The 27,774-nt window shown below is 35.0% G+C and overlaps 1 protein-coding gene across 1 annotated transcript; it reads right to left on the minus strand.

Moving 5' to 3' along the window:
* Positions 1 to 27,721, minus strand: LOC135687320 (xaa-Pro aminopeptidase 1). The gene is made up of 28 exons (XM_065203853.2): positions 27,381 to 27,721; positions 26,562 to 26,610; positions 23,092 to 23,176; positions 18,282 to 18,349; positions 17,021 to 17,134; positions 16,463 to 16,526; positions 15,088 to 15,192; positions 14,224 to 14,264; positions 13,147 to 13,198; positions 12,173 to 12,195; positions 11,927 to 12,047; positions 11,620 to 11,715; positions 10,831 to 10,912; positions 9,799 to 9,952; positions 9,441 to 9,485; positions 8,676 to 8,762; positions 8,301 to 8,351; positions 7,479 to 7,543; positions 6,989 to 7,066; positions 5,637 to 5,708; positions 5,332 to 5,392; positions 4,407 to 4,476; positions 3,536 to 3,640; positions 2,779 to 2,853; positions 2,380 to 2,456; positions 1,967 to 2,014; positions 1,697 to 1,747; positions 1 to 1,237 (listed from the first exon to the last, which is right to left on the minus strand). Exons 3-28 carry the CDS (start codon positions 23,132 to 23,134, stop codon positions 980 to 982), a joined length of 2,106 nt encoding a protein of 701 aa, XP_065059925.1. The 5' UTR covers positions 23,135 to 23,176; positions 26,562 to 26,610; positions 27,381 to 27,721; the 3' UTR covers positions 1 to 979.
* Positions 27,722 to 27,774: the final 53 nt, after the last annotated feature.

Genomic DNA, 27,774 nt, shown 5'->3' on the forward strand with positions numbered 1-27,774 from the left:
CCACGCAGATATGTCATTGTCCCAATAAAATCTCATAATAACAACTTTCAATCATGAATTACATAGGGATTTAGACAGCATAACACTTCTATCTGATTACATATAACGCATTTGCAATTAAATTAACTTAGGCATATGCTAAAATTGTAGCAGAACTTTCGAAAGACTCACAATGTCAATCACGTATGTTAACAGTATTGTATGGCCCGGTATATTGCAAAATATATCTGGAATTTGAATTCACTATATTATGCTGCTTATATAATTGAAAAGAAAATTTTGTAAAATTAAAGTGCAATCTAGAAGTTATACCGTGAGAAAGGATTTTTTAATTAATAATTCTGAGACCTTTATCAAATCATTTCTTGTTCTTTCAAAATTTCAGTGAAATTCTACATAGCCGAAACATCTAGAGGTAGAATTTCTGCTCAAGGGCGGGGATGCTTCTGTTGCCTTGAGGTTGCTTGCAAAAGTTATAAACGGAGGAACAAAATAGGGAACAACATCATTCGTCAAATGTTTTCTTTTTCAAAGCATCCTTTCGTGTGAGTTGTCCATTATTGCATATTTCATTCTTATTACCAATAAAGTTCCATGAAAGACTTTTTTAAATTGCATTCAGGTCTAAAACCTAAATAAACCGTTAGGCTTTTGAACGTAAAAAGGGGAAGATCTTTGGTCTTTTGTCGTAGGAAGGTCTAAAAGCATTCAAGGTATCCTATGATTAACAAACTTTATTTGACAATTATCTTTAAGCCAAGCAAAGCAAATCAAATTAGATCTTATGCATTCTTGTTCATTGTTGAATATCGCATAGTGAATATCAACTGAATGAATCTTCTTTTTCGAATTAACAGTCAATAGCCAAAAATAGTAAAGCAGTCGCTTTTGTCACATATCAAGCGTTCGGGTTGTAGGGCTTACTGGTACAATAGGAAAGTCCCTTTTGGGGTATTATGTATATATTTGAAAATCTTATCTACACAGAATCGATCTGTTTAAGAAACCAAAAGACGTATGCTAGTGTTACGAGTGCCAGTGTGCCATGGGAGAGGGTAATGGTATTTCCAGAGCTTGGATTGGTTGATAACCTGGGTGAAGGTGGCGATGGATTTGGCTTCACGACTGTCTCACTGTTTTTTATCAACCAGTTGTATCCATCTGTTTTCCCTTGCCTTTTCAACTCTGCTCCTAAAATCTTTCTGCTGTTGGCATTGAAATCGTTTAGCCATTTGATCTGTCAATAAAAAACCTAAAAATGTTTTCCTCTTCAATACCATCATCTTTTGCAAGAAACTCTCCTCTAAGCAGGGTTTTGAAATTTTTAGCAACAACAATTGTAGAAAAGTGGTTTCAGTAGGCCAAATATAAACATTTTTACAAAAAGACGTACTGCATTCCTTTTCTTCTGCATAAACGTAACACATCATGATTTGTGATTGTGTTACGTAGCTATTACTACTGTACTAGTGTCTAAAGAATCTCATGAAAGTTGATTCCAGGCTGTTGAAATACAAGTCCTAAACAAACAGCTAAAGATGCCTTTGCATATCTTTATAAAGAGGTTGGTACCGTTTAAGATGGTACCTTTAAGCAATAAGAAAAATTAAAAACTTCTAGATAGCTGTATTCTCTAGTAATTACCTTTTACACAATATCAGATGTTTGAAAAGACTGAAACAGAAAGAAATTTTACCTCAGCTTCATTCAACATGCTTGCATCGATAAGTTCTTTTTGAAAGGGAACCTGAATGGATGAAAGTACATTTTCAAATCCAGCAAGAACGATAGAGAGATATATGAATTCATAATTTCTTTACTTTTTGACGTTGAAAAAAACATTTTAATTCTTCGAGAACAATTAGTGTTTGTTGGTTTTCACAATTCAAGGAAAGAAGAAATACTAAATACCAAAACTTATAATTTTTCAACAGTAAGTGATGCTCTCATTGTCGAAAAAACTTACAAAGGTGATGGGCTCAAATCCAAGAAACTGTTTGCCTTCAAACTGATGCTGGAGCAAAAGAGAAAACAAATCAGCTAACTAATTTATCTTTGAAATATGTTAAACGCTAAAAGTGTTAGTAAGTTTTCGTTTGCAATACAAAATGAAAGGCGTATACAGAACAGGAATGCGCTTTTCAGGAAGCAATTATATAAAGACATGATCAAACAAAAGATCAAGTATTTTTCTAACAAGTTTACAAATCTAGCAGTTTAAGGTCCGCATTTATGTCATTTCCAACTCAGTACAGATGACAAGCAGGCAATCCAAAGTGTTGAAGAGACGACAGAGTAGAGCCTCCACGTAATAAACGAAGGGCGATATTGAAAAGGAGGTTATTATTTAATGGCGGTCTCACTGTATTTAAGACTAACCTTTGTGGTTGCATTTATAGTCAATAGGGCTGTTTCCAATCGAATACCAAATTTTCCAGTTTCATAGTAACCAGGCTCTTCATAAAAAGACAAATCACATTCAAAATGAATCAGCAAGTCATGTAGGATATTGACTAATGAAGTCAAGGAACCATGAGCGAACAATAATGTCGTCTACCTATCTATGACCAACTTATGGGCCTTATGAATGACATTGTTCGCAGAAATGTCAAGTTACTCGTGCTGAATAGGAAACACTTTACACTAGTGGAGGGCTCAGGACAATAAAGGCTCTAATGGGTAAATGCAATTAAGCATGGGTATTAGCCTAAGATGGCCCATACCAGTTTGAAGCTTTTGATGGTAGTTTTCTATGGACAACTACACCCAGAAACTTACCGTCAGATTGTACCATTCCAGCATAAAGTGGTTTCTCAGATGGATAGAACTTTCCAGAGCCAATCGCTTGGGGGCCTGTTGGAACAAAAACAGGCCATTAGAGAGCAGTAGAAACGAACAAAAAAGGATAATGGCCTATTTGCAATATCGAAAAATATTAAAAACCAAAATCATTAATCTGGAAAAAATCTAGTAAATTATTTCTAGTTGTTTCTCTACTGACGTAAGCAAAACGGTTCCAAATCAGAATATTCAATCATTAATAAAACGTCTCCACTAAATACATTTTGTAGAAAATCCTCGAATGAGAGAAATGAACCACAACTGATTGTAAAAGATGGTACAAAATTTCCATTCTTATCTCGTTTCCAATTTTCGTAGGCGATAGAGCAATATCAAGGGGTATGTTAAGCTTCCGGATCTCGTCTGTCTCGACTTTAATGCAACAAAGACATTTTCTCCCTTATAATTTGTGGAATCAGCAGGTTGCTTCCTCTAATTATCACTAAAAATTTTCCGCAAACATTACGAAGCAGTATCAGAGTAGATTCTATACTCTGAGTAATGTCATGATTTGCAATCTCGTCAAATCGAATTAAACTACACTTTGGGCATAATAGATGGTAACATAGATTCGCTTATATCTGATCGTATTCACCCAAAATTCGGAGACTTCCTTTACCTACCACAATCTAAGGTACAGCGTTTCAAAAATACATTTAGCTGGGATATCAAAGCTAAAATACGTGGCTCAAACCTTCATGGACACTCAAATAATGTCCAATTCCGTGACCAGTGCCATGGTTGTAGTTAAGACCGCTCGCCCATAACGAAGATCTCGCTAGTGCATCAATGTGCCTACCTGATAATACAGTAAACACCAAGAAAATATGCTATACAGTTTCATTAGTATAAGCAAATAGAATCACAAAAGGCTTATGCGAAAAAGGTTGCTACAAGTGTTATCAAGTGCTATAAACGCTATAGTGTTAAAAAAGAAACGTAGCTAAACGGTATATGGGAGAAAGACCATTCTTGACTACACAATTATTCAAACGTTCTTCGGTCACAAACTCAAAACTACGGGTAACCCTGAGCTTCTTTCTATCTCTACATTAGTATTTGAAATATTACTTGCAATCAGACAATATTTCGTTAATAAAAACTGTATTTTCACTGCGTCTGCAGCACATATAAGGTCTATATATGATTATATATTTCTCAGTAAATCAGTACAGACAAGAATTACTCTTGCTTAAGAAATCTCCACCAGAAGATATTCACAAAGATACTACATCAACTTAAACAAAACAAAACAAAACAAAACATAAGTACTTATCATATCATAATTATCATAATTACAATATCTTGTCTTTTTATGCTTTTGTATATCCCAACATAATTCATATCAAGAGCGTAAATTTTAATTCTATAAAAAGTCTTATCAAGAATTCATAGCCTAATGTAGTGTGTATAAAATGTATATCTAAGACGCATACAACATTAGTTAAATTCAATTCTATGTTTGCAACTGCTATAATCATATGTCAGCTATTTTACAGCAAGTGAAAATGTATCGTATGAGGCTATTTGATGAATATGAAAGCTCAAAAACTAAACTCACGCACCATAAATACCAGGTGGAAAGACAATCATAGCTAGTCTAATGGAACCTTGCAAAACCCGCGTGTATGCATCCTGAAAACAAAACCAATACGACAAATTAAATAAGCCACAAAAAGGGACTCTGGAAAAACGTCATTAGCCCGATTCACAAAAATTTCGAAATTAACTGACATCTCGCTTCAGCAGAAGGGCATCACCAGCAAAAATATAATAACAAATAATTAATCACAAATGGAAGATGATCTATTAAGTTAAAAAATGGTAAGAGCGATTAATAGGGACAATCATAATTTGCAGGAATAATCAGTATTTTCCTTGCAAAGTTTCCTCTTTAATTCAAAATTCAAAACTTGGTAGGCAGGTCGTAAATAGCGTCGGATTTGGGCTACGGGTAGCTGCAAACGCCGTGGGTGTGATCAAAATAGGCTGCGAGATGAATACTCTGGTTTTTGTTCATAACCTGCATAAATGTTTTAAGGTGCAAATGAGAATGAGAAGCATGTCCTTTTAAATATGGGTGCAGCTGCAAATGTGTGCAAGCTTCACTACCTGCTCTGAAAGCATTCAACATTACATATAAGGTTTCCGGTAAGAGATTTCAGCTTGAAAAACATCTGGCTCGTATACCGATGTGCATGTATGATGCCCATCAGAGGATATTATTATCTAAAAGGTTTACGTAGAAGGGATACATTTGCACCATAGCTAGTGAAATTAAGGCATTTAATACATGCGTTGTTGCAATAGAGTAGTATATTGTTTCACTGGACGATATTTAGGGTTGTTGAAAACAAGACAGTCATAAGTTAATCGATGACTCTGATTCAATGCAAACATTATCCTTGGTTAAGAAATCGTAACAGATAGTAAAAAGAAGATGCAAAGGTATTAAAATTTTCTAACTATTTCTAAGTAAATTTGCTCTACCTTTTCAAAAGCAGTAGGTGTTCCAAAATGAACGGTTCTTGTAATATCAGTTGTTCCTTCACTGATGAAAATGAAAAAAGATTTATGAATCTCATAATCAAATACTGAACCTCATGATCAAATATTTGATAGTTATTAGGTTGAAAAGCACTGTAATCTACTGTTAAAAAAATATCATAATGAAATACATTAACATGCCAAACTTGCAAATAACAACTTTTTAGAGTAATTATCATCTCTATCATTCTTAATTTTGACAACAATGAAAGAAGATAGGTGAAAGAAAAAACAAGGTAAAAACATACGGAAATTGGCACCCAGAGTCGACGAGATACAATCCTTTGTCGGTAATGTTTAATGAAGTTTCACTGCTTGGCCTAACAGGAGAGAGAAAATTTTCAGCTGAATAAACATTGAGATAGAAATGCCGGAATGGAGCCTGAAACACGAAAGAATTTGCCTGAGTAGGAAGGCTGCAGCCCTTCCAGTCTTATGTCTCCTTGAACTTGTTGTTTATTTGCCTCATCTTATCTCGTAGCACAGAGCCAAAAGTTGTCTCTGGTCTTGCTAAAAACTGTTCCGTGTTAGAATATTAGTGGTAGAACATTTCGAAATAGTTTTAGATTATGTCCAAATTTTCGTCACCTGAATTTTATCATAATTTGATTAATGGATGTTAGTTTGCACATTTTACATATCTTACTGCTGTTCTCAATTCGTTTACTGCTCCATACAATTCTTAATTGACTTACTATATGATGTCCCAAAGTCATATGAGATCAGTGACTTACTATATGATGTCCCAAAGTCATATGAGATCAGTGACTTACTATATGATGTCCCAAAGTCCTACTGTATCAGTTAATTCGGCGAGAATTAGTTAATATGCATAAAACCAATGCCTTTTTTAAACACAGTTTTTCAGATCTTTCAAAGACTCTGAAGTTTGTACTTTTATCTTTTTCTTTATTTGTTACTGGACATCTCAATTTCCTGACAAATTTTGATGGTACTTGAACCTCTTTTTTTTCCTTTCCAACACGGTGTTTTTATACTAGTTGCTTCAAAGTAGCTTCAACAAAAATTAAAAATGGATTTGAGAAAATCAAACATTTTGAAACATACTTAAACTTTTTTTCTCACACTTGTGTGCTTGCCTTTCTGATTGGCCTAATTCGATACTCTGAAGACCGTCAGAAGAGAACCTTAAGTATGTTTAAAATGTTTGCTTTTTTCAGAGCCAGTTTTAAAAAAGCTTCTGTTGCCTTTCGTTTTCTGTTTGTCATATTACCGTTATCTTTTTGGCTTTTCATTTTAATAGAACCAGTAAATACTAATATTTGCTTGCTTCATATTCAGTTTAAGCATCCTGAAAGGGTTTAGTTTGTCAAAAAATTGGCTTTTAGGGAAGCAAAATGTCATTTGAAGAGGAACAGGCAAACATATCCTCAGCTCTTATAAAAAAATATTGTCTGTCTGTTTGTCTGTCATACCTTGTTCAAAAAGTATTCCTGCAGTCCTGTAGCAAATAGGTAAAGGCATTTGCGAAACGCGGAATCGCTGATCACTCAATCAATCAATTAATCATCCAGAAGGTAATACACATTACCGTTTAATTAACAGTGGACTTTCAAAAAGCAATAACTGGTCAACTTACCGGTAATGTATGACAGCACCATTCCTACCAAATGCGGAAATGGTCTCGAAACTCAAATCTTTGAAATCCTTTTGCTTGCTAGAAGAGGAAAGCCATGTGATTAATGCCAGAATGGGTAACTACTAAATGGAACTTTTTCTACATCCAAATTCTAAGAATGATTAATATAGAGTAATTTGTACGAGAGCTTCCAAAATATTTTCTCTTGCAAGAAATTCTTGAAACATGCAAAGGGCCAGCAAATCAAAACTATCGATGGTTGAAAATCTTGTTCGGTTGCGTTCTGGAACTCTGAAACCAACATCAAAGGCTGGTAACTTTTTGGCATCTCTTCTAAGCAATAATTGCCTTTTGAAAAGGAAACAAAAAATATGTTCACATTTTAAAATTTTCTGATACTCAGGTGATCGGTTTTCAGTCAAGTATGAGATTAAAAATACATTCCTTGGGGATATATGATAATTGTATAGTAAGGCTGGATTTTATGTACCCTTTTAATTCCTTGAGTTTGGCGGCAGCAGCGACTTCGTCTATATTTTTTACACCAGCTTTGATCTGTTCAAAGAATGATACAAAAATAATTATACTTAAACTAACAAGGACAAAAAATAGTAAGAATTTTATCTGAATTGGGCTCCCGGAATACCCAGAATGCCATTTCTACTAATCTTTGTATTTTTGTGCAAAAGAACGATCTTCTGAATAGAGACCAGTGCAATAGCTTGATTCAAATGACTTCTATTTAGAGAGAGGACTGCACAATAATAAGCAATATAATATATTCTAGCAGCAAATATGACCGATGCACAGAAATATTGCATCACATATCCTTATATTACAGTAACATTATGCGAAAAGTATTCCAAGGGACTAAAACTTTAACTCGTAATGGTGAGAAGATCGTAACAGACGGAGTTCGTAATAGAGGGATTCTACGGTACTTCCAACAGAGGGTAATTCACCTCCAACTAGAAGGTACGAGTGTTTGGTACTAAGATGCTTACTGTCTAGATTTATAAAAACAGTATACAGTATATTTGTACAGATTTGCTTTAGGTATTGATGAGGGTTTTCGAGGGGTTTTCGGGAACAAGGGAACATGGCAACAAATTGTACAGAAACACAGAAACAACTTAAATTTTTTTTACTGGGGACGTGAGAACTTAATACTAGATAAAGGGGAAAAGGAAACATTTTTTTCATTTTCCAGTGAGAACACGGGAACGTTGGATGTTTTCGATGGCAACACGGGAACAAGTACCCCCTGCAGAAGATCCTGATTGTGAAAATCTTGAATAAAATAATATATTACCTCCTTTTCAAGCCAGGCAAAAAATTCGACTATTGCAACACCATCCTTGGTCTATCAAAGGAAAGTATAAAGGAGAGTAGAAAATTTCTATCCAAAATTGCATTTAAAAAAAGATATGAAGCCTGGGAAAAAGAGACAATATTTGATAAGCAGTATTCACGTACCAAAAGTAGGATTTCTCTCGACAACAGACGTAATAACACAATGCATTCTGTAAAGAGCATCTTTTAACGGAAAACCGTCTGATGGTTATGTATGGGTAAATATGCAGAAGGTATTAAGCTATGGGGTAACAATACCATCCAAATGCAGAAGATTTAATAGGGTAGGTGTAACGATCATAGTGGTTTGTATTATGCAGGACAAGCAACATACGTTTGCAGTTTTCATTCCATTGATCTCGATGCTGTTTTTCTGTGCCTTCATCAGCTGAACCGGAGAATAGTCCAGCATTATCTGCGTCTAGAAACGAAGGAAAATCCTTTAAAAAATGCAATTTTTTCTATTTTTCTCAAGTAATGATAAATAATTGATTAAATAGCAACTTACAACCAAACCATTATACAAAGTAAAGCATGTATACCTTTGCCTATAGGTCATCAAAATCTCTGAAACAGATCGGTTAACAGAGATCTTTGGTGGTCAATTAAGTCATAAAATCTGGAAATTCACCAAAATATCCGACTTGATTTTCGCAATAAATTTTCTAGTTTGATAAGGCTATTACTCATCCTCAGAAATAAAATCAACCCACTTTTCTTAGCAGTCACGTGGCTTTACGACCGCCTCCCTTATTTCTACGTCTTCTTCTAACAACTGGACAATTTTGACCTCCAGATACACAGACCCCATGGCATCATTGAACAAAAAATTGCCCTCCAACCTATTTATCATTGTAGATATTATACATTCAAAGAGAAATAAATATTTTTCTTGAATTTTTTTTCACAAGAAATTATCTTTTTGTTGGTTGCTCTGATCCCATTGCAAAGCAAAGCATTTTCAATAGTCGATATCCTAGGCTGGAACAGCTTGCTCCCTTTTGTCAGAGAAATAATGAACTAGCAGAGGGTTAAGGAAACAATAGACTGCTCCTACAAGGTGAGAAACGCAGGCAGAGCGATCAAACAAAATACTTACATCATTAATTCCCAATTGCAACGAGTAACTGGTATCTGGTGCAATCTAAAATATGGAAAGTAATGCAAAAATTTGCTTCTAATTGTAAACAAAATATGCAACAAAACTTCGAAAAAATTTCTCTGTCTTCCAAAGGACTCATAATAAAACAGATTTCTTAACCCTAGAGAGAAGAAAAAAATAAGTTTTAATTGACCAAACACTAGAAAGCTAGAGCAATTTGAAAGGAAGTGAAAAATACTCGCTAAAGCAACATGCTCCTAATAACTCCTAATAAATTCAAGAAGAGAGAAATACATGCATTATCACACATCAAAGAACAATGAAAACACAACGCAATAAACCAAAGAAAACTCACCCAAAGTTTATGCATTGGATTAGAAAGAATTTTATCAAGATCAAATCGGACTGATGTGTAATTGAATATTTGAACGCAGTATGCTTTATTTGTGTTATCAGGACAAAGATGCGATTGCACTGCAGATGTTAGTTTGTCTTTATCGACGTACAATCTGTGATAAGAAAAAAACAAAAATATAGGGGACTTCTCGTTATAACACATAACTAGACAAACTAGACAAACATAACTAGACAAACATAACTAGAAAAATATAGGGGACAGCTAATTGTTGCTCTAAAGCAATTTTGTTCCATGATTTTTAAGACACTATTGAAAGATCTTTGAGGTACCTGGGGGAACATCGGAATTCAGAGATAGTCTATTTATAAGTCAATTAAAAATAAAGGTTATTTCAACAATATTCGTCATTTATTGCTGTAGGGTCTATCAAGCTTAAAGTATAGAAAATTGAAAAGTTTAATATCTTGAGGCACACTCCTCTATGACACAAAGAATTCCACGAGGCTAGAAGGTCTCAAGAAAATGAAAAAACCACTTTCGTGTTAACAGAAGATGTTCATTTTTACGTTAGAACTCCATTGGTAACATTTTTAAAAGGCAAGCGACCCTGATTGGGCAACCTCAACAGTCATGTGCTCAAGTTTCTATTTGGCCTATTTCGATCCAAAACTGGGTAAATATATTTCCTAGCGTAGAGTTCTCGATCTATGTCCTGACGTTTTATGCTCTAAGTGTGTCAGACGAAAGGCTTAAGTATACTCAAATGTTTGCTTTCTTTCAAAGCCATTTTTAAAACCCACACTGCATACAATTTACCCGATGATCAAAATAACCATGAAATTTAACGTCACAACTTGAAGAGGGCTTGATCGAAAAAAGCAAGGCGAATTTCTCCATGTACCCATCTAACGAACTTTGATTTCTTAAATCAGTTTGCTTCAGTTATTACAAAATTACTAAATTAGTTTGAAGTTGCTGCATGAAAAAGAAAAAAGTTAAACTACAATGTATATATACACAAGGACTTACTTTATTTCATCTTTGGTCAGTATAACGTAAGCAAAGAAAAACGGATTGTACGGAATATCTTGGCCTCTCAAGCAAAGCATCCCTGATGAAAAAACAAGAACAAAATTAATTGTAAATTAATAGTAAAAAAAGTGTGCAACGCATTGGTCAACATTTTTCGAAAGAAAAAATATTTGAAAAAGGCGTTTATCATAGTATTGTTTTGAGTTTCAAAAGTGAATGCAATAGTGTGGGGCAGTCGCTTATTCTGCAGCACATTGCAGCAAAGATAAGATAGCATTGGAAGGTAGCCGGTTGAACATTTCTTAAAAATATTTCGTTGCATTTGGGATTTGAAAATAAATGCTGTTATACAATCATCTAAAATTATAAATATGGTCCAAAAGACAATTTAAAAAAAAGTAGTGTTTGTAATAGAACCCTGTTTCATCAAGTGAGAGATATTTTGTGAAAATAACCCTGTCCCCGAGACTGAAACATCTCTCAAAAACCTGTGCATTACTTGTTACAAAGCTGTTACAAATGCATTATTGAATTGATACCAGAACAGCAAAAAAATTACACTGTTTAACATTTGACAAAAAATAATCCTGATTCGGATTGACCTTGGACTTTTGAGATTTGAAATTTCAAAGACAATAAAATGTTTTCTGATGCAGTAATCAATTTGCCATAGAACCCAAAGCCTCACAATCGATTTATGCAGTGTACACCCTATCTAGTTTTCATTTCATCAAGGTTTAGAACAAAAGTAAAATGCAATCAGATTATGATAAACATGGAACATACATGCGATGTCATCCAGCAGGGACAAGACAATAACAGTGGCCTTTCTTTCTGCTATGTTTTCTCTGATTCGACGAACCTTGTTTTGCCATGTTTCACCTGAGAGAAAAAGTAGCGATTTTGAAAAAATTAAGTCATTGTATAAACCAAAATGCTTTGAGGAAGAAAAGACATATAAAAATATAATCTGCCAGCCATTATTTGGAAAGTTGACAAAGTTGATAAAAGTTCGATAATGGCAATGATTATCACAATGACAGGCGGCGATTTCATTGATAAGTATAACAATGATAATATATTGAACACTTACCAGTATATTTGACATCAAGCACCGTCAGTTTGGTTTTGGGTGGTACAGGTTTATCCGTCCAAATCTCATCAACAAGGTTACTCTGTACAGCTTTAAGTTGTATTCCTGATCTCATTAAAATCTAGAGAAAGTATTTAAATAAAATATTGTGGTGCATACATTCAAATGTTCAAGTTTAATGAGAGAATACTGGACAGTAGCAAACGATGCTGTCAAAATAATTCTATTTTCTAGAATCGTTTTTACCTTGCTCCTTGATTGCCAACTTGCTGTAAAAAGTAAGAAATGTTTCAGTTAAGAGTAGCAAAAAGTACCTGCTTTGATTTATAAGAAAAAAAGAAAGCAAAACGTTTACAACCAGGAAATATAATGTCTTAGGAGTAAATGGACTAACGTATCAATAAAACATGCATGGCTCCGTACTCAATCTGAATTTAACGTTTTTACTTCTTCTCGGAAAACCTCACCGATTTGTCCCAGATTGCACTGTGCATTTATAGGAACGATTTTATCTTTCTAATCCTGTAATACATAAACCTTGGAATTGAACACTTTCTTACAAACAATTATATCCAGAAGTTGCTTTGTGAATAGTTCAAAAACATTGTTTCAGAAGATTTTGCCCCTGAACTCAATTTTTAATCAAAAAACAAAATTTCAAAAAAAATTCTGTTAACTGCTTTTATGTTTGTCATTTTTACCGTGTAGAATTGGCAAAAGCAGTTAAAAAATTGCGTAAACCATTTTTTAATATGCAGAAAAATCGTGTTTTGGACCCTCGCGTCGTTATTATTAGTCTAAGCCACAAAAATACCGCCATTTTCAGATGGCAAAGTTTTTTCATAGAGTTCCAAAATAGCTCAACTTCAGTTACTTCCTCTCAAATCACCTTCTGTTTTGCAGTCATAAGACTGATACATGCATCTTGTGAGTATGACTGAGTAAGACTGATATATGCAAATTGTACACCCTAATAGAACATCCCTGTATATCCTAAACAGAGAGTTGACTGACCTGCATTTTCTTCTCAAGCATTTCTAAAAATCTTTTTGATAGGTTTATGCTTAGAAGTTGGCATACACCATTTGTCCTTTGGTCAGTATTTAGAAACAAACAAATGAGTAGTCGTTGTTCAAAAACGAATCAATGTATACGGTTTATTCAAACAGAAAAAGAAACAAGTTATAATTTTATTTTACTGTGAGGATAAACTTGCTTACAGATGGCAATAAGTCGTGGATCTATCCCAACCACATGCCCAGCTCCAAGTTCCTAAAACAGACGGAAGTTAAATACAAAATCGAGAAAAGTTTAGATGATAACATGATTTAAAAACGTTGATAGTTTTCTTGCAAATAGCGAACACAAAACCATTTTATAACTGAAGCAACAACATTTTTGGTATTAAAAAGGAATTTTGAGAATTTGCGTTGCCCTTCACCCTGTGGTTCGTTAGAAAATACTTACAGATTTTCATTTTAATTAGTCATTAAAGCCTGGTTCACACCAGTGAGATATTTGCACTGAGTGAGATGAATCCGTCAATTTCAAAAGAAATCTTTTCATTTGGATCATTTGTTTAACGTCAAAGTAATCTTAATCAGGGAAAGAAAAACTTGTGTGGCAGCTCTTGCTCACATTTTGGTTTTGGTTCAATGATCGCAAATATCAGTGATCGTAAAAGAATGGAGAAAAATCGCAGCACCGGGAGTTTTAGAGCTTAAATGGAGCCCATTGCAAGTCCCATTGCTAGTCCCATTGCAAGAGACGCTTCTTATCTTACAATCAGAGCTTCTTTCAAACTTTAGTAGTCCTTGGTTTTACCCAAGGATACCACTTTGGGATATAGTTCCCAGTTATATTTCTAGAACAGTGGCATCTAGAAGCAAATCATTTCTTGGAATCTTGTACACCTTTGATTGATATTTTGTGTTTTATCTCCCAATTCTTAGAAATCATTTGTATTGCTGCAAACTCGTATGTCTGTTGCAAGAGTAGATTGACCCTTGAGTAGTTGCTAGATAACAATGGTAATAGAAAGCAATTAATACAAAATAGTGTGGCAACAGGAGTGTTAATGCGTTAATATAGAAAATGATAATATGATACTGTAAAAAAATGCAGGGTATATCTTGATGAGAAAAATGCAGGTGTTCACACCAGTGAGACCATTGATCTTTCAGCTCACTGAAAGATCCATCCATGCTTAAAACAAAAATTAGAAGGTTGTGGTATGCAAATGGAAAAACGTGAAAGATGGTGACATGACGTGAAAATATGCGGTAAAAGGTCCTCACTTGTGACAGCCAAGTGTTTTCGGAAGGAACTTTTGGTTGGCCTATAAAAGATTTCGGGCAAAAAAGAATCATTGTCAGCAAAAAATAAAGGACCAATGAATCAAATTGAGAATCATGACAAGTTAATACATTAATTAAATACTTTGTAAAAATGTTATACGTATCTTCATTAAAGATGCAGATTTGATGAACGAATAGGTTGGGTTGAATATGACATCAGTTAAATTTAAGAGATTCAAAGACTACTTATGGTTGTCTCTTTTGGCAAATATATATCTTAGCTTTGTACAATAAATTTTTTTGTATAATAAAATCAAAAAGATATTTAGATGCTTTTAGCAGTCAAATATAATGAACTTTTAGGAATGTATAGTAAGCAAATTTGCCCAGTCTAGTATTCTGCCTCAAAACTTCATAATAAAGTATGATTGTTGATAAACCGTTAATGAAAGATTCAGTTTATCCCCTAACATAGCAAAAAAGTTGCTTGATGGATTTATGAATACTGTGGTGCTGTTGGTCTATTGAAAACGACAATTTAAAACAAATTCGTCTATGCAAGACGACAATTTAAAACAGGGGGTGTAAAGCAAAGCATGCAATGCATTAGTACAATTTCTGGAATTTTAATGACGATTAAACAAAACGTGCTTTTAATATAATATAAAAGAGGAACTATTTTATGTTTCGGGATGAAAACTTAAGTAATTGTAACTTGATTTTCCTTACAAGTATTACTGCATTAAAAACATTTATTGAAATATATTTGATATAATTATTCCAAAAATATCGCAATCACAAACAAATCTTTCTGCAAAATGATAGCGAGATTCGTTCAACAGACCAAATAGAAGGGGTCCTTACCACTTTTCTGGAGGATCCAGTTACAATCCAACTGCATTTCTCCTTGCTCAAAATATCTTCCATCGGTCCACAATGCCGCTTTTTTCATTGTAACAATTGCAGTCCCTGAAAAAGTAACCGTATTTTGGATGAAATATCCAGCATCTTGAAAAAATGATAAAAATAAGCCAACTTGAGGATTTCCGTACAATCTAAGGAAATTTCTAAATAGCAAAAAACAACCTCTATAGAAAATGTAATTGAAGAGTTATTCATCATAGTGTTAAAACCCATCAATGATGACTTGATCTGCTACTGTCTCTGTTCATTCGATTGCTAACAAGAGTTATATAAAAACTTCAGAGAACTCAAAATTAGTGGTAATAAAGAAGTATTTTATCCTAAAGTCCACCAAAACGATGACCTATACAAAGTTGCATTTTGTACAGTATTGTACTGTATTTGTACTGTACTGTATTGTACTGTATTGTGCTGTATTGTGCTGTATTGTGCTGTATTGTGCTGTATTGTGCTGTATTGTGCTGTATTGTGCTGTATTGTGCTGTATTGTGCTGTATTGTGCTGCGTTGTTCTGCATTGTGTATTTATAGTTGTGGAATATTTGTAATGTTGGGTGTGGAGACAACTTGATAACGATATATTTTTTGCCTCCATCTCAACAATGATCAACTTGAGTCTTGTAGTTGTTTTTATTGTTATAAAGAAAAAAAAGTCCACCAATCATTATATTTGCACAAGAAACATTATATTTATTTCTGAAGTCAAATCTACTAATAATTGAAAAAACCTCAGGGCTTCTCAGGCCTGAAGATCTAGAATTCTCTTCCTGATGAAACAAAAACATACATAATAGTACACAATTCTAAAATGCTAGTCGAGAACTGGTTTTGTGAAGATAAATGTGCTTGTTTGGCCTACAACCAAGAGTTTCTATGATGCAATCTCAATTATTGGTACATTTTGTTATTTCAGACCTTTTATCGAGATATCATTTTCAATGATTATTGTCACATATAGCAAAGTTGTTTTGGTACGTACGACGTTTTTACCGAGACTCACAAGAAAATGAAATTTTGCAAAAAAGTACCAAGTTTGCACATACAGTTCTTGAACGACAGCTTTGAAACTTTGCATGCCCCTAACCAAGTTCACTTTTGCTATCAAATACATAAACAGTATCGAAATTACGCATTTTTTACAAATCAAAATTTGTGAAAAGGGACCTATGATTGTGGACCCAATTGCCACATTTCCTATATTCTGACATGCAGTGCCATGTCCACCTACAAACGTGTTCCAAATGGTTAAAAATAAAAGTTAATTGACCCATTTCAGTAAGAGCATTTAAAAAATAAATAGTATTTCATATAATTACCGGCAGAACCAGAAAATCCAGACATATATTGTCTCCTCTTGGCTTGTGGGGCGACGTATTCAGACTAGAAAAGTGTAGTGGTAAAAAGGTAACAAAAACAAGTTCGTGAACAAGTAAACTCTGATGGCAAATATCAGAAAATGTTAAAAGTTAAGTTGTTATAAGAAAATACTAGAAATTAAGGGAGAAAGTAATTTTAAATAGATTAGTTTCATGAATTTTGCACTTTTATTCTCTTTAATTTGGATTTTCACTAAAATCAAAATTAAATGCAACACGGGACCTGATTTTCAGAATTATGAAAATTGACACTGATTTAAGTTTGACCGTAAAAATAACGAAAATGCCTATTATTTACATCAGAAATTAAGTTCACCGAGTCTTTGTTCGCCACGTTGCTTCATGCATAATAAAAGGTCACAGCCCACGATAACTGTGAAATTGGTAAGAATCATTAATCCTCTGAAATAACTGGAAAGTCCACTACTCTATGGCAACTTCAACTTCAGTTAAGGAAAAACATACACCGATGAATTGAATAGTTTGTTATTCTTGTACCTGATGTTCATCGACTGGCGGTATAATGTATGCATTGATCCCATTTTGCGCAAACAAGGCCCTGAGGTTGCGAAGTCTCTGCGTGGTATTAGTGGCGGTGCTCGGCAAAGGACCCTGGAATGAGGAACAATTAACAAAAAACTTCATTTATCTAACAGCATTGAAAATAAAGAAGAGATTGATAAAGGTGGTGACAAGTCGTCATCCCTCTTTAAAAGTCTTTCGGGGCCATCACTAGCCCAGGCTTAATACTTAAAAACCTGCATTTAGAGAATAATTATTTGGCAAGATGGTCGTCTTTATTTAGATGTTTAGGAATCTGTCTACATCAATAAAGCAGATCCTGACAAAGAAAGAGTTCGTTTTCTATCTAGGACTTCAACCAGATGAGGGGCCTGCGATTGGTCAAAATTAAAGAACCAATGAAATGCGTCGTTCTTCCTCTCATATTACTATCGACCCAAATCTGGATATAAATCCTGCTTACTTCAAGTCATTATCCCACGCTCAAACTCTGAGATGAGGTGGATGACAAATACTTAAAAATGCCGTGTTCCCCTCCTTCAAAATGCTATGTTTCCTTTCGTTGCTACCTTCGAAATTAAAGGTAGCAAGGGCTTATTTGGAGAAATGCAGGATGCGCACTTAGATTACAAATTAGATGTCCTTATTTAAGAAATTAGACTTAAAACGATGGACACGCTAGCAATTTATGCGCATATTCCCGCAATATTTGATAACATGATAAAGCACAGTCTATTTACTTTGGTAAAATCAGTCCATTATTACTAAAAACTACATCGAATCTAAAGAAAAACGACCACTGACAGCTAGTCTTACGACACTTTATATACAACATGAAATTTCAAAACTTGTTTACAAATACAGAGGCCAGAAACCACTGTGGTCACACGACTGGCTCCTCCGCAGAGTCTTCCCAGTCATTCTCGTGCAAGGAAATACTGTATGGGTCAGTGATCTCACAGTTTTCATTCAACAAGTTTGTCGCTTTTAGTTAACTGCAGTTGTTTGCGTGTGTTGTCATTTTGTGATATCCATCGTACGCGCAAGGAAAAATGGCAACATAAGACGCTGTGGAGGAGCCTAGGTCATCGTTTTCACAGCTTGAGAGCCTTGTCTGAATGAAAGAAAAACACTTTCTGGACCGTGCAGAAATATGAATAGGACAAGGAAAGAACCTGTGATCAATCCTCACCCTATGATACCTTACGATTCGAATTAATGGGAAAAGGAATCTTACCACTGATGTTCCATTTACACACTGCCTGTATCGCTGACATGATACCGCATGGAGCATTGACAAAATAACTGCAACAAAACAGAAAAAATAAATGAATAAGCCAACTGGCCAGAAACTGGACAGTCAAATATGACAGAAAGATTTTTGCACTGGTTCTGCGAATAGTGAAGAATAAGAAAAGGCGACTAAGGCAATCATCCAGACAAATTTTGATCAATTTTAAAGGCATTCGTTATCTCTTCAGATTCTATTTCCTTACAAATAGGCATTAAATATTAATAACAAACCCTCAAACGAATCCCACGCATATTACAACTAATTCTCTTGAGGCTCTAAAAAGAGCGAGAGCAAATATCGAAATTCTTAGAGATTTTTGAACAAATGCCGTTCGGTTAAGAAACTTTGTAGAATTAAGTGGAAGGAAAAATATTGAACGAGGCTGGATTTCAGAATCTTGCAAATATTTCCAAAGGCTAATTAGACATTCCCAATACAATGACTGCGATGCAAGCAACTGCTTTTTTACGAATTCTTAAATGTAAACATTCTAGTATACATAAAATCTCGTTCAATATTGCTTAGTTTCGAGCATTATGGGCATTTTGAGCATTTGAGTGACGAATGCTAAGAGAGGATATCAAATAGATAAACTTGACAAGAAAGACTTTCTATTGCTAGCATTTTGAAGCATATCATTGTCATGAGTTTTGCCTTTATTTTCGTTTTGCAATGCCATTGCAGCAAAAGAGGGTGCCCACATTCATTGCTTTGCTAGCGTAGAGAACACGAGTCAGAAAAGTTTGTGCCTCATCTTCTCCAAATATTTATGGATTGTAAAGGCTAAATGAATATTTCATTCTCTTGAACTTCGTCTTATTGTTGGTGAACTGTTTAATTTATTTGGAAAGTTGATATGTAAGTCGATAAAGTGGAAAGTATTCTATCAAATGGGAAGAATCCAAGTTGGTAAAGAAATGGTTATAAAAAATGCTTTGACACTTTGATTTTTAAAAATTGATCATTTTGATTGCAAAATCTTCAGCACCACAGAGTAAAGGGGCACAGTTGTAGGAAAAACTATACTTGAACTAGGATTTTATTATTAGAAGGAATATGACGATGAATCAGTTACAAAAAAAGGATCTCCATTTGTTTCATGGATCTCCATTTGTATTCAAAGCATAGCTACAAGAACTGTCGTATTGTGCGACTGGGAAAATTCGCCATGATGTTGTGGGAACAACGAAAACACTTTCTTAGAGAATCAGCAAAATAAACAGAAGGGCAGAAAATAAAGTCCCTTTTAAGCCATAAGATCTTTATTTAAACAATAAAATGGTTCGGTAAACAATAAGAATAAACCAGTTAACAGTAAAAGCCAGCAAGGATTTGATAAGGTGTGCTTTTTGCTCAAAAGCACATTGCACGAAAAACGGAATTAAACTTCTTATCGGAAGTGAAATTACGGTGGCTAAGCAACAACTTCACCATATGACCAAAGGTTTACTAGCAGCAATAGAAACGAATCTAAAGATAACCCGCCGATAGCACATAAACCAGATTTAGTTCATGATAACACTACGACATTTGAAGAAATCTTAGCTTGCTGTTTCGGTTGCCTATAAATAGCGAAGTTATACATATGCAAGTTGATAGGAACAAGAAACAAAACAAAATATTTCAATTTTGAATATATATTTTTAAAGGAGAGCTCTTTAAAAATTATGAATATGTTTCTATTTTGCATATAATATTAATTGTATGCGTGTACAGCTTTGCCTATACGGCGTCGAACAGTTTATGGCAGACAGGTAAACAGTAATTTTCATTAATATTCATTCAGCGGTAATGACCTCTTCTGTTTAAAGCAAACCAATTTTGAGTGAAATTATTCCATTGGCCCATCTCCCCTTAAACTTTCCCCGTACACTTTCCAATCGTTACATGCTGTTTCTATATGGAACCCTCTCCCAGAAATCTAACTTTTACTTCATCTACAATTTGTTTGGTGCTATAAGTCTAGGAAAACGATAAACATTTCTCGTTTTATCAAACATTTTTTGTCAAAAAGGCAATTGCAAACACGACGCATTTCTTATTCAAGATTTAAAAAAAGGTTGCTCCGTAATCTCTCCGTAACGACCTCTCCGTAAAATGGCGAAATAAAAGCAATGTATTTCTGCTTTCTATACAACAATCGTTAGTTTCCAGATAGCCTTGCTTTATACAAAATCAAAATCCCTATGTTAGGGACAAAAACCCGTTGTGCATGAAGAACAGATCAAAAATCAATTTGATAGACACCTTGATTTCCATTCAAAGCATAGCTTGGAAAACTTGAAAGGTTATAATACTATGTTAAAAAAGTTATTTTTTGCTACAATTTCGCTTCACAACAGTCTCACGAACATGCAAAAACAAGTTTACGAGTTACAGGTAGAAATTTGGGTCCATAACAAATGTGGTATTGAACAGCTTTCAGTTCAATCTGTTCCATCTTATCTGTAATGCATTTTTCCTTTATCCGTAAAATATTGTTCCTTTTATCTTAAACCCTTGTGTATTTGCCTATGTTTGATCTGTGTCTGAGAAAGAAGCCAGGGACAAATGTGGATTCCACGCATTTGGTTAATTAAAAAAAATGAAAATGAAATATTCTGTATTAAGCTACTTCAGATTATGATTTACTTTTTGTTTTTTTTGTGGTGGCAACTGGTCCAAATGCCCTAGATCGGCAACTAGCAAACCAATACAAAGCAATTTTATTTTCAAACCTAGAAATTTTCCTTCAACCTCAGCAAATAATTTTTCTAATCTCGTTATTAGATGCAGCCTCCCTCTCATCTTTCTAACTAAATTACTTCGCAAGCCCGTACTATGGTGTTAAAAATAACAAAAGCGATCCAGGACGGTGTAAACGGGGAGTTGAACTGGTACAGTTTTGTACCAGAACAGTATAAAAGCAGATGAATTGTGATTCGCGAGGTGTTTTGCAGATTAAAGTTGTATGCACTGGTACATTGTATACGGGGCCAGATCACTTTCCTCCACAGAGGCTATTGGGAAGGGAGATGGGGAGGGAAAAGTGGATAGAATAAAAGGAAGTACGGAAGAATTGAAAAAAGGAGGAGGTGGGAGTGAGAAGGAGGAAGAGAATAGCGGCAGAAACTATTTTTCTTTTCCTCTTCTCCCCGGCCCTCCTCCTCCTATTCTCCGCAGCTCCACCATTTCTCACTCCCCACCTCCCTTCCCAATAGCCTCGGCGGAGGAGAGTAGAGCCAGATATAACATCAAAGGCTCTTGCACTACCGGCGTGTTTGCGGATACATTTTGAAAACTGGCCTAATATCTTGCTGCTTGAAAATACAAAATACAGACCATGTCTCCTCGTTTAAAAAACAGCAAAGCATGCCGGTTGAGCAAGAGCCTTCAAGTAGAAAACACAATCATCGCAAACATGCACATGAATTTCACAACTTGCGTTAATTTGGTAGCTGGCTTTTGTCACTTTCTTGGATTTAGAAAGCACAAGGGCCTTATGACATCTTGGAAATGCTTGAAGAATTTCAGTATTGTGATGTTTTCCTTTTGCTATCCTAAATTGGCTGGTGCTTGACCGTTCTTTGTATTAACACTTAAAAATCACTCAGCAATCATTCAGGCTAAATATTATAGTTGCCACAAGAGCCTTAATACTTTCATCAAAGAATCAGATTAGCAAGGAGATGCAGAGGAGGACGGATCTGGGGGATGCAGTACGTTAACTCCTCTATTTATCGTAAACAAAATTTTTGCTCTCCAAATGAGAGGCGAGTAATATAAAGAAACATAAAAAAGGGGAGAGGTTCATAAGGGGATTTGCAAATTCAGTTACGTTTTAAAGGAAGTTCATCAGATTTCCACCCCGCATCCAATTTCTAGAACTTTTCAGCCAAACTCTGCCGCCTCTGCTATTTGTCAAAGGATTACGTTATTGATGTGCCAAGCACATGCTACTTCTAGCAATTTGCGCAAGAGCTTTTTATGATTCCTATTAAAAGCAAACTTTCTCTTAGTTTTGGCATGACAAAACAAGCTTACGCGTTTTGGCATAGAGATGAAGTTATTTGTGGATGCTTGGCAGTTGAAAAATTAGCCAACAAGCAAACTGCGAAATTGGGAAGGATATGTGCCCTTCGAACGCCAAATCATCAAATTGAGATTAATCAGCAAACCTTGGCTTCTGCCTTCACTCCGCCTTCATGTTACACTCAGAAATCTAAGTCCGGCATACCAAGATTGCCGATGATGTTATGAAAATATGCGTACTTTATATCTAGATATACGTCACTAATTCGCTGCCCAAAGTACTAATGCAATGATACTTTGAATGAGGTTTTAATAAGTTGGCTAATAGAACGTTCAAGCATCATTTCGAAAATTAGTTTGGATCGGTTTAGGTCTACTGCCATATTTTTCAGTTGAAAATACGTTGCTCTCTCCTCAAATGCATTGAACTGCGAGGTCTAAAAATTTGTTTCAAAGACGAATTGTGCGAAAGCAAATTCCGACTTCAAGATTCGTTAACATGATACTTTCCACAAACGTGTTTTTATCAATTAGACCCAATGGTTGTCATACAGTAGTCGTGGGGTCGAGTAACAGTCACATGCTCCAAACAATATAAACAGAGTATCGTTTGCAACACAAAGGATAGAAATCTTTCTTCGTGAATTTTAGGGCTAATACGCAGAATACATTATGCTGGCAATGGGCGATTGAAAGGAACTGAATGTTTTTAAAATGAATACAAAAAACGTTTGCTACTTACAAATGAAGAAAAGTAGAAGCTGGAACTCTTGCCTCCCTAACATGTCAGCACAAAAGTTGATAACACTTGCAACCAATGAAATTTCCTTTGAAAAGGAGACGAAAAACACACACAGTTAAAGGGAGTCAATTGTAAAGTAATACGGCTTGATCGATCATGCAAAATTATTTTGGTTGAATGCCTGCTGAGCAGTCTGCGCAAAAATTTCTCAAATGACAGCGGCTTTGGTCATATGCTAAATGGCGGTTATTAGTTTTGTCTCGATATCCATTGGTAACAAGGAAAAAGAGTGCAGATGGAGCAAGTTCAAACGAGAATTGATGAGAATCGTGTTTGTTTAGGCTTTAAATATTCTATAGTTTGTTTGAACAAGTTTCAGAATCATTAACAGCCAGTTTGTTAAGAATTTAACAAACTCTATTGGGGATATAAAAACTTGATTATCCTATGGATAAATGATGATGTATAGAAACCTCACAAGCAGTGACCGCTGATCAAATAAAATCTTATTGGGAAATGGATCATTTTTCGGCGCATCGAATAACAGTAACTGACACGTCAATATATGCGTAGCAATATCTCTTGCAGCTCGAAGGGGGTTCCCCACCAACACCCTTTGGTAAGTCATACATAAATTTTTGGGGTTAACTCTCAACCACCTTCTGACAAGCGGGGTCCTTAGTTGTCAAGATTACGGTTTAAGTCATCTGTAAGAGAGGTTTTGCAATAAGACGAGGTTGCAACCCTTTCCTCATGCGGAGGATGGAAACGTTCAATCGTTGTAAAATCTTATCACTCTTGAGTCCTTTATTGCAAGGTTGAAGGAAGGGAGTAAAGTGGGGAATATAGGATTACGGAACAAAATCTCAATGATTTCACTCTATTACCACTCCTTCCCAATCCTACAAGATTCTGCTATGTTATCCACCAGCATCAATTATGGGATAAACTTGGAGATAAATGGAGAAAAAATCCAACGAGCCCATGACGTAAAATATCTAAGAGTCATTATCGATGAAAACCTATCTTGGAACAAGCAGTACAAGAGGCTTGAGTGTAAATTCAAAAGTGGCCTTTCTTCGTTGAGGAAACTTAAAAACACACTCCCACAGTCGAAATTGGACCAGGTTTACAGGGCACTTTTCCAGAGCCATCTAAGATACGGTGATGATTTATGGGGAAGTCTGTCCGCTACAAAGCTTGAACATCTTCAGCGTCTTCAAGACAGGGCTCAAACATTAATTGAAAATGCTAAATTTGAGGACAGGTGGATTTGTAAATGGCTTTAAGTTTCAAAACTAATTAAATATGACAGGGCCATAATGACGTACAAAATGATGAATGGTCTTTGCCCTGACAGCTTTTGAGGTAAATTGATCACTAGATCAGTGATATTCAATTATTCGACAAGGAATCAGCTTGATATTGACATCCCAAGGCAAAATTTGGAATTCTCTGAATTTTATCTGAAAACGCAGAATTATTTGCAATCTAGAGATGCTTTGTCGGTGAATTTTCAAATTTTTTAGTAAAAATAGGATGGCATGGCTCTTTTTCTTTCTTCGCGAATTGGGCCTAAACAATCTCCTTGAAGGATTTTACTGCTGACGTCCTAATAATTTAAAAACAAATAAAGAACAATCCGACTTGGTAAAAGTTAAGAACAGTTAAGTTAAGAACCTGAACCTCAATTTCTTAGTTGTTTTAAAAAAGAATGTAAAGACCATTATAGGAATAGGAAGACTTCAAAATTCATCAAGTACCCTCTGACCCCCACAGCAAGGAACTTAGGAGAATCCATGCTTACAACTGTTTCATAGAAGAGGTTGGTGAGCTTTTCACAATTGGTATCAACTGGCATTGTAGATTGACGATAGATATAAAGTGTCTAATTAAAATCTAACTTTTTGGTATTAGAAAAAACTGAATTTCCTTGTTTCGAACATTCAATACTAGAGGCTACATTTTGACGTCAATGTTTAGAAGCTTTAAAGAAGAAGGTTATTCATAGGACAAAGGTATCTCCTATGTTGACTTTTTAAGTATACTAAAAGTTAATCTCTTTTTCCAGAGTCTTTTAGCTCAAAAACCTAGTGATCATGAAAAGTGCATTCATGATTTACAAGCCTGTTGAAAGCATTCCCATGCATCCACACATTTCCAGTTAAAATTATCTGCCTTGCACCTGATTTTGTTTCTGAAATCAATGACGTAATAAACCTCAATTTAGCATCATCAGAATCGAAGCTACAAGGAAACAAGCTATCATGAAATGTTGCAAAGTCGTCTTTTAATCCAAGCTTTTTTTAATCTTCTATCTAATCTATTCCAACCATAAATATAAAATGGAAATGGCTGAATAATGAACAAGCACAGGTGGTTAAAAAAGGTCTTTGTTATTTTGTTGTTTTTTTCTGACTAGACTATTGGTTCGGTTTTACATGAAATTTAAGAAAATAATTAATGTAACATGACTATAATCCTTCTGATTCAGAAGACTCAAACTTAAGCTTTATGGCACCTAGTGTCAGAAGTCTTGGACCGAGCTCATATTTCAATTCAAATGCTCCGGAAGCAAAGCACCATTTTGTTAGCGGTCTGTACCTTTCTAAGCAGTAAAGTCGTTGTTATGAATTAAGTGCAATGCCATTAACCGCACTGCACAAATGCCATCGCTATATTAGTCTATTTAAACACGACCTCCTGGAAAAACAGCATTTTAGATTGAAATTATATCTTTTTTAATTGAACAAATATATTTATAGCTGAAGGGTTGAATTGTGTAAAAAGAAATATTATTATATCATATTATTTTATTATAGGAAGGGTCACATCAGGAAGGGGTCACATCAGGAAGAGGTCACCCTGGAAATATTCCGGACTAAAATACCCCCGGGAATGCGAACCCCTCCAGTTTATAAAAATGGAATCTAAAATAATTAGAGTTGTTGAAATCAGACTATTAAGATTTCGGCCTTTTGAATAACATTTTACTTCTGATGGAGAAACAGGAATTCACGCCCGCTGGTAAAGACCTTCAGAAAAGCTGTGCTCATGAATCTCACTTGAGACAACCTTTGCCGGGGGGTTGGGGGTGGGAGGGCGATTGGGGGGAAGTCAATCAGAATCTAAAACATTCAAATCTTTAAATTCTTCATAGAAAACTAAAAACAGCTTATTCTTCTCTGGGAATCCAAAGTAAAACACTGGCGAAATGCGTGGGAACAGGATCAAGATAAAAATTGTTCGAGAAAGATAGCAGCAACGAAGATTCTACATATAGATAAAATTGGAAGAAACTTTCCGAGCACTGAAATAGGAACAAATTGAATTTCTAAACCTCGAAGACCTGCCAAAAATAATGCCTCTTCATACTCTTGTTGAGATGTACGAAATAAAAAACAGGAAGAATCTCAATTCATTAATGAAAAATGAAGGCTGCAAAAGAAGAATATAGCAATAACCCTTACCTGATAAAGACGATTTGCAAGGGGAATTCAAGCACTGTGTACCTTGTATCTACGAAGCAATGTCATGTCAGGAACTAAGAGAACTGGTGTAGAAATGCCTTGAAATATCCACTTGAAATTGATTTAAATCCTTGATAAATCTAATTACAAAATCGCGCAATTTCACAAGAAATTATCTGGTTTGGTAAACGTGATTAAATTTGGTTACGAAACAAAGGCTGACCACAACTCGCAAAATGCAATCCACGCATTAACCACTCAAATCGATGCCTGTTTATGTCAATTGCGAATGCACCACATGTAAGCTAGGTCAGTAAAGATATTTTCAAAGGCGTTTAACGAATAAACTAACCAATGCCCAACAAAAGGATTTCAAAACCAAATGAGCTGAAGACAAAAGAACATTTAGCAAGACCTCCTAACGAGATAAATACCACTCGAGAGTCTTAAGTTTATCAGGTTGAATATTTAATAGAAACATTAAACATTTCTTGCAGCGAAGCATATTAAACAATATCTAAGTCATGCAGAATGTCTCTGCACTTTGATAGATTGCAGGTTGGCAATTGTCGATTCACAGTTGCATACTTTGCTAGTTTTGCAAACATTACTACCAGTCTAGGTTGCTCTTTCTTCAAACAAACACATCCGCAATACACTTATGTCATAACTATGTCAAAATTACTTGCCATCAGCGATGAGTAATCAGCTAAAAAGTTACTGCTGAAATATCTTTCAAAGAGAATTTATCTTTAAATGAAATATGCAAATTGCGTGCGTGGGTGTAACACAGTGAGAAACAAAAGAGAAACAACTTACCTCAAAGTCACCAATGCCTTCCCCCAAGTGCTACAAAATTAATCATACATTTCTAAGGTTCACATAACTCTAAAGAACTACTTCACATAACAATCTGCTCTACACGTGAGAACAGGAGGACGAAGGAGCAATTAGCCGACCTCTTTACATCTGCTTTTAAGTGCAAACAGTCTATTAAAAAGTTATCGCTCCAGAGAGTAGCCTTTAATAATAGATGCTTTCCTATTAATTGAAGACATAAATGACAAAGATAGAATCGTAACGAATCTGGCACGATTAGACAATGAAATACAAATGAAGGGTAGCACCTGCAAAATACCAACAAAACGTTAGCAAGGAGCGAGTTGTAAGTTAACTAATACGGGAATGGATAAAAGCAAGGTGTTATCAGCAA

The sequence above is a fragment of the Rhopilema esculentum genome, chromosome 20 (genome assembly GCF_057945365.1).
Source record: "Rhopilema esculentum isolate cy_ngs chromosome 20, ASM5794536v1, whole genome shotgun sequence".
Taxonomy (NCBI): domain Eukaryota; kingdom Metazoa; phylum Cnidaria; class Scyphozoa; order Rhizostomeae; family Rhizostomatidae; genus Rhopilema; species Rhopilema esculentum.